The sequence below is a fragment of the Populus trichocarpa genome, chromosome 1 (genome assembly GCF_000002775.5).
Source record: "Populus trichocarpa isolate Nisqually-1 chromosome 1, P.trichocarpa_v4.1, whole genome shotgun sequence".
Lineage (NCBI taxonomy): Eukaryota > Viridiplantae > Streptophyta > Magnoliopsida > Malpighiales > Salicaceae > Populus > Populus trichocarpa.
In genome coordinates this window covers 35,842,984-35,850,774 of record NC_037285.2, presented here as the reverse complement: position 1 = coordinate 35,850,774, position 7,791 = coordinate 35,842,984, and the positions used below count along the sequence as shown (strand labels likewise).

At 29.9% G+C, this 7,791-nt stretch overlaps 1 protein-coding gene across 3 annotated transcripts; it reads left to right on the top strand.

The window, feature by feature from the left end:
• The first annotated feature begins 5,003 nt into the window (after positions 1–5,003).
• On the top strand, positions 5,004–6,968 carry LOC7487867 (uncharacterized). Of its 3 annotated transcripts, none has more exons than XM_024605889.2 (4): positions 5,004–5,140; positions 5,390–5,552; positions 5,633–6,553; positions 6,640–6,968. In XM_024605889.2, exons 2-4 carry the CDS (start codon positions 5,395–5,397, stop codon positions 6,740–6,742), a joined length of 1,182 nt encoding a protein of 393 aa, XP_024461657.1. In that variant the 5' UTR covers positions 5,004–5,140; positions 5,390–5,394; the 3' UTR covers positions 6,743–6,968. The 3 variants fall into 3 exon arrangements, with proteins under 3 accessions (XP_024461657.1, XP_024461664.1, XP_002298532.2); XM_024605896.2 differs by having other exon boundaries at positions 5,008–5,140; positions 5,386–5,552; XM_002298496.4 differs by lacking the exon at positions 5,004–5,140 and having other exon boundaries at positions 5,147–5,552.
• The last annotated feature ends 823 nt before the right edge of the window (positions 6,969–7,791 follow it).

Sequence of the window (7,791 nt, the reverse complement as noted above, 5' to 3'; positions counted from 1 at the left end):
TTCTTGGGATATCTTAGTGTTATATGTTGATTTTAGGATTATTCAGACATATTTTATTGGGAAATTTATGAGATTTATTAAAAAGAATAATTCATAACAGGCAGTTTTGGCCTCAATATTTTCTTTCTTTGCTAGTTTCAATTAAGTAAAAAAAAAGATTTATTTGCTTAGTTTGGATTATTTGAGTATTATTTCATTATTTTTCTTATTCTTATAATTTTTTTTCTGTGTCTTTATATCGTTCATATTTCACATGAATTCATTTTGTTATTCGCAATTTTATATAGTTTTATAGTTTTTTTTCTTTATTGCTTATTGAGTCTGTATATTATTTTGAATTACACCACTAAGTAGTTAATTTTATTTATTTATTGTGAATTAGTTCCTTAAAGAACTGATTTTAGATTGAGTGGTAAATTGCGAAAGGTGAGCTTATTATAGTGAAAAGCTAGAAATTTATGTGAAACGCGAGGGGGTGACATCTATTGAGTGTAAATAAGTAAGGGTGTGCGTGATGATATATTTCTCTTGCTATTAACATGATTTTTATATCTTGATAATGTCAACTAAAAGTGGATCATCACCGCCAAAGAATATGAATAATCCAAAATGAAGTTATTTGTCTATGCAATAACAAATGGAGATGATAATCATGAGGTTTGAAAAGGTTATGAATGTGATGACTGGATTGAGAACTGAAATAATTAGCCTCAAGATGGGCCAACCCATAGAGGTCTCGATGGTAGAATCCATGTGAGATGAGCTATTTCATATACAAATGAATTTGTAGCTATAAATACAGATAAGGAGACTAAGGATTTTGATTATGAATATGGAGCTAGATTTTGGTAGTATAGGACCCGCAAACATGGAGGAGTTTGACCATATGATTATTTTAACCATAAGAGAGCAGATAAATAGGATGGTTTTTGTGATGGTTTGGATATAACTTTAGGGAGTGTTAAGATGAAGATTCCGACTTGTCAGGGCATAAACAATCTTAAAGCTTATTTGAAATGGAAGAAGAAAATAAAGTTTATTTTTTTTTATTATCACCATTATTCTAAGAAAAGAAGGTAAAACTTGACGTTATTGAGTTTATTGATTATGCTATTATTTGGTGAGATCAAATTATTTTAGATAGAAAAAGAAATGAAGAGAAACCTGTATAAACTTGGGAAGGAATGAAAGCAATCATGAGAAAGAGGTTTGTTCTTGGATATTATTATAGAAAATTATTTTAGAGATTGCAGATTTTAACTCAAGGGTTTAAGATTCTGGAGGATTGTAATAAAGATATGAAAATTACTATGATTAGATCTAATATTATAAAGAATGAGAGGCTACAATGGAAAGGTTTTTGAATGGTTTGAATAGAGAGATATCTATTATCGTAGAACTATAACATTATATTGAGTTGATGATATGATTCATATAACTATCAAGGTAAAAAGACCGTTGAAAAGAAATGGCAATACACGTTAAAGAGATAACTTGGGTTTTTTTTTCTAGCTTGGATGCCAAAGTATAAGACAGAAGGGGACTGCCCTATCAAAGACAAATACAATGGGAAGTAAAGTCGAATCACCAAAAGCTATAAAAAAGGATTCAACCATTGTTATCCAAGGTAAAACTAAAATTTAAATTAATCATAACCATAATATTACATGTTTTAAGCGCTTGGAAAATAGACATATAGCTTTATAATATCTAAACATAAAAGTTATTGTTATAAAAGAACATGTGGAGATTGAATATGAAAATGACAAATTCGAAGACATTGATATGCCAACATGTAAGGATTGTAGTGATGTAAAGTATTTGGTTGATGGAAATGTTTTGGTGATGATATAAAGTAACAAATAGAGAACATCATCCATACTAGATGCTATATAAGTCACAAGGTATGTAGTATGATTATTGATATTGAGAGTTATATTAATGTTGCTAGTGTTATACTTGTTAGAAAATAGAATATTAACACTAATACACATGAAAGACCTTATAAACTTTAATGGTTGACTGAATGTGGTGAAATAAGAGTTATTAAATAGGTTTTGATTGCCTTTTTTGGTTGGAAAATATAAAGTTGAAGTTTTGTGAGATGTGGTTTCTATGTATACTATTCATCTATTATTGAGGCGTCTTTGGTAATTTGATAGGAAAACTAAGCATGATGAGTTTAAAAATATATATTCTTTTAAAAAGAATGAAAAAACTTTCATACTTGTATCATTATCACTTAGACAGGTTTATGAAAACCAGTTGAAGTTAGAAAGGAAACCTAAAGTGAAGAACAACTATGTGAGGATGTAAGAAAGAATGAATATAATGGAAGCATTGGGAGAATAATTTTGACCAAAGTAGAGAAGAATAGATTTTTGACTGAGAGAAAACAGAAGAAAAAAGGGGTGAGAAAGAAGAGAGTGTGGAAAAAATAAAGAAACAAATTAGTTTTTATGCAAAAGAAATTAAATTAAGAATGCTTATTTTTCTAACATGTCTATGATTTTACTTGTGTACAAAAATACATATTTTAACACTTGTGAACTTGATCTTTGTATTCCTAGTGTTTGTGTTTCTTTGTTTTAGGATTATGAGGATGTATTGCCTATAGATGATGTTTCTATTATTGATTTAATGACGAATCATTTTGAGAAGAGGAAAAATGACGCGAATCAATGAGCATTACTAAAAGATTTATTAGAGATACCAATTAGGCCTATTACAAGGTCGGAAACTAGGAGGATTCAAGAGGAATTGATTGGGCTAATTATGGATATTTAGGTTAACAAGTTGCTAATATGACAAACCAAACCTTTGTGTTCTGTTTATGCCATATCTAGAGCTACACGTAGAGTTTTGCCACAATTCTAATTGGGATGGAAACTAGACATCTTAATCTTTTCATTCATATATGGTAGGCCTAGTAATTTATCCTTACAAGAGAGAACGATGTGTTTGAAGTTAGGCTAGAAGTTATTGTACGAGTTTTGCTATTTGTTTCTCTATGATTTATGAACTTCTTATTTAGGCCCCATTTGTTTGCTGGAAAGTAGTTTCCTTTTGGAAAGTGAATTCCAGGAAAGTGAATTATTTTATGATATTTGGTAGTGTAATGGAAAATAAGTTGGAAAACATTTTCTAATGTTTGGTTATGTCATGGAAAATGAGCTGGAAAATAACTTATTAATGTTTTATTTTTTTTCAAGTTTATTAAAATAATGAGAAACAAATCTTACAAATTAAAAAGTTGAATGAGAATAAAATTGAAAAAAAAAAATATAATTTCATAAATTATCTCAAATAAAATATATAATAATCAAAATAATAGAGATCAAATCTAAAAAATAAAAAAATTGAAAGATGAAGAAATTAAAATAATAATAATTAACATTTCATAAATTATTTCAAATAAAATAAGTAACAATCAAAAAAACGAGGACCAAATTTGATAGATAAAAAATTTCAATTAAAAAATGATAACGGAAAAGCAAATAACAATTATAAAATTAAGGACCAAAGTTAGTATAAAAATTTCATTGTAAAGGATGAAATTGAAAAACAAATATTCAAAACAAAATATATATAGTAATACCCATCAGATGTCTTAAATTTGTTTTTTATTTCTAGAATGACATTTGCGATATCCAAGTCTTTAATGTTAAAATTTATTAGTTAATATTGCTTAATCATATAATTATTGCTATCTAAAATTAGAATGTTATCAATATAAAGACACACAAGGACATAACACTTCTCAATATAATGAGACTAGAACAATACCAATCTATTAAATATCATATAAATTTTTATTTCTAGAATGACATATCTGATACTTAAGTTTTTCATGTTAAATTTATTAATTAATATTTTTTTAGTAGACTTAATCATATAATTATTGCTATTCAAAATTAGTATGTCATCCAAATAGAGACTTATAATGATATAACCTTTATTTGTGTTTTTTTACATAAATAAATTTACAAACTCCATTGATTTTAAACTTATTTGACAACATAATCTTATCAAAATTTTCATTTCATTTTATTTTAAACTATGCAATGATTTGACAAATTTATCGACTTTCTTTTGAAATGAAAGACAAAATAGTATTTAACTTTGAAGATCAATTTCAGAATATAACTGTGTTATAACAAACATGAAAACATTAAACATATGAACCATTCAAAAGTTTTTTTATTTTTCCTTTATCATGTATAGAGCAAAGGTATTAAAAGACATGTATATTCCTCCCAAGCATCACTAAAGATATTAATTTGACTTTTCAATGCTTGTTTTACATGTTCTAAAAGAAATGCTAAACAAAATGCCAAAATACTATTTCTCTTACAAAAATATTATTTATTACAATATTTTTTTTAGCAGTTCCTTTTCCTTTTATTCTTTTTTTTTAAATCTATGTTTTTTTCTCTGTTTGTTTTCTATAAGATTATTTTAATTTTATGACCCGTATCATGAGTTTGGTAAGTTCACTCGTATTTATCTTAATTGTTTTTTTTTTGTTTTTTTTAATTGATTTTTTTTTTAATTTTTTTCTTTAATATTAAGTTGAATGAAAATCATCCGAGTGACCACTAATTCAACTAGATCTTATCCAGTTATTAAAATAATTATGTATCAAATATATTAATATCGAATTAGCTCTTATGAATGAATTTACCATTTGAGTGCATACAAGCAAAAACAAAAAAAAAGCTTGTTCACATGTTTAAATAGCTTTATTATTCTAAATAACATCTCGGCTCTTATGAAAAAAGACAAACTCTTTTATTTAGGATTGTAAATCAAATTAAATAATATCTTTAATTTAATAAAAACTAATCAATCAGTCCTTTTTCTAATTAATTGAATAGTCAAGGAGCTAATTAATTATGTTTTAAGAATAAGGGATTATTAAGCTCATTTAGCAAAACTAGAGGGAATAATTTATAATTTATTCGTTTTAATTAACAAGGGTAATAGAAAAATGGCGGGCATAGAGGAAACGCGCGCGCCCAAAAATTTCAATTCTATCCATATTCTCTAATAAGGTCCAACAAATTAGAAACCCTAGCCAACCACCCACCCACCCAGATCGGACACAGCAACGGACTCGCTTGCTTTGGATTTAAGCTCTGTAAGTTTTTCATTGCTGCATTTGATTTGGATATCTTCAGTTCTAGATAAAAAAAAAGGACTGCGCTTTTTCTTTTTCTTTTACTTCCCGTTATTTGATAATTAATGGCAAATATTTAGTAATCGCTGGCGGTGTAGGCAGCTAAGTAGAGAAACCCTAAACAAGTGACCCAAGAGAAGAATTTTTTCTTTTCTTTTCTTGGAACATTTTTAGCGTTTCATATCATTTTTATTTATTTATTCGAGGTAGAGATTATGGAAAAATCATCACGGATAAAAGGAGCAGAATCGGTGTTAAATCTTGAACCAAACTCTTCGATTGCTATTGGGTATCACGCTCTCTTTGGTTCTCATGATGATCTGATGCTCCTTGAGATTGATGAGAAACTCCTCCCTGATATCCTCCACGAGAGGTATAAGTTCAATTTAGTTGTAGAAATTCATTGGACATGTAGCTCTTTTTTTTTAAAAAAATAAATTAATTTCTTTGTAGGGTGGCGTTAAGAGGCCAGCTGGATGAAGATTCAGTGCTTTGTACTCAGTCAAAAACTTATGCCATTAAGTTTGTTGGAAATTCTAATTCTCCATTCCTTATACCCCCGTCAGGTCAATTCGCACTCTGTGAAAATTCACAAGATTTTGATGGGGAAATTAATGATTTTGCACCTGTCATTAAAGTTGCACCTGGAAACATGGAGCTCGTTGAGGTTGCTCCCAAGCTTGACAGGCTTAAATTGCTTCTTTCAGAAAATCCTTACAGCTATGAGGATGTTTTAGAAATGGATTTCATGGAGGATGTGGAGAAAAATAAAGCAAGATTGTATAATTGGGATGATCTGGTTGAAAGGGTTCAGGCTAGTGATGAGGAGTTGAGGAATGGATTATGTGCTCTTTCAGCTGTGGAGATTGATGGGTTTTGGAGAATTGTTGATGAAAAATACATGGACATGATTCTGAGGATGCTTTTGCACAATTCAATTTTGAATGACTGGTCACTGGATGCACTCAACGAAGATGATGTTGTGAGTGTGCTGGTGTCTGATGGATTTCCTGATAAGCTTGCCTGTCATTGTTTGCATGTTTATGGCAGTAAGGTGGATGGGGATGTGGGAAGGAGTTGTGTTTGGAGGTTGGATGAGAGTCGTGTATGTGTGCATTTTGCAAGACAAATCTTGAGCACAGGGAAGAAGAAGATGGAGACTTTTATGGCTGAATGGTTGCAGAGGATTCCGGGTAGGATGCAGGCAAGTTTCAACATGTTGGAAGGTGAAGTTTTGACGGAGAAGCTTGGCGTTGAGACATGGGTTTATTCCTTCAGTGTTTCTTCATTGCCCTTAACACCTGCTGAACGTTTCAATATGCTCTTTAGAGAGCGGTCAAAATGGGAGTGGAAGGATTTACAGCCATATATAAGGTTTGATCCTATTTCTTTCTTTTCTCTTTTCTCTGGATCTGACATTTGATGCAATTCAATTTCCCTTAATGAAATTTATTTTTCAGAGATCTAAAAGTACCTGGCCTTTCGTCAGAAGGTTTGCTGCTCAAGTACACTCGAAGAACACAACCAACCTTAGATGCAGATCCTGTTTTCAGTTCAAGATAGTGCACAAATTTATTTCTGTCAGGCATCATCCTTGTAACCTAAGTGTATCATTTTATGTGGTCCAAGATGTGCATGTGTTATTTGTGCATGCCCTTCTTTGTCAAAGTGTTGCATGTCGTCTTTGTAAAGGAAAACACAAATGCTTCTGCATAATATGTTGACTGCAAACACTAAGTTAACCTCCAGTTCACCAACTTTATGCAAGAGTCTGATTTCCACCAAGTAATTGCACCTCTGAGAATCTATTAATGCAATTTTCTTTCTTATTAAGTAGTTCGTTTGCAATCTTTCTTTCTGACTGGTTAAATGAATCTGGAAACTCATGAACTTACCAGATTAGTGAAAAATCTAGATGTTTGGTTCCCAACACAGGAGATTACCAAAGGGTTGTGCTCTTTTTTCACCTGGCTTTGAATTTCGTTCACTTGTTGAAAATAAAGCTTAGCTGCTAACTTTCTGATGCCAATTTTGAGTATAGGAGCTACTTGTGACACGCAGTGCGCTTTAAAATCATCATTTTCGTCATATGATTAAATGATGCAGCATTGCAGCGTTATATTTATGGTTTTGTTCATTTTTATATTGCTACTAGACTGGTGCCCGCAGCGTACGAGCTATGCTGAGTATACACACTATTTTTCCAGTAAAATTAAATATTTACCTCTCGCAAATGTTTTTTTTTTTTTAAATCTAATTACTTTGTTATAGTAATGATAAATTAAATAAGTTGGATTTATTTAAGTCATTTTAAAAAAAAGGAAAGATAATATAAAAGAAAATATATGATGTTGTTTCGTCTTTGGCTAATTTAACATGGAAGGACAAATCAATGTAAAAAAGGATAAAAAACTGGTGTGAGTTTAAGGGGTGAGTTAGTCTGGATTAATCCGAGAAACCTATTTATAGATCATGAGACCAATATAATTCAGTAGAAAAAAAATTGAAGTTAACAACAAAATCATTTTTTTTAAATACAATGTCAAATGATGATATTGGAAAAGAAAATAAGAAAAAAAATATCAACCCCTATTAATTTTTCAAACTCGTGA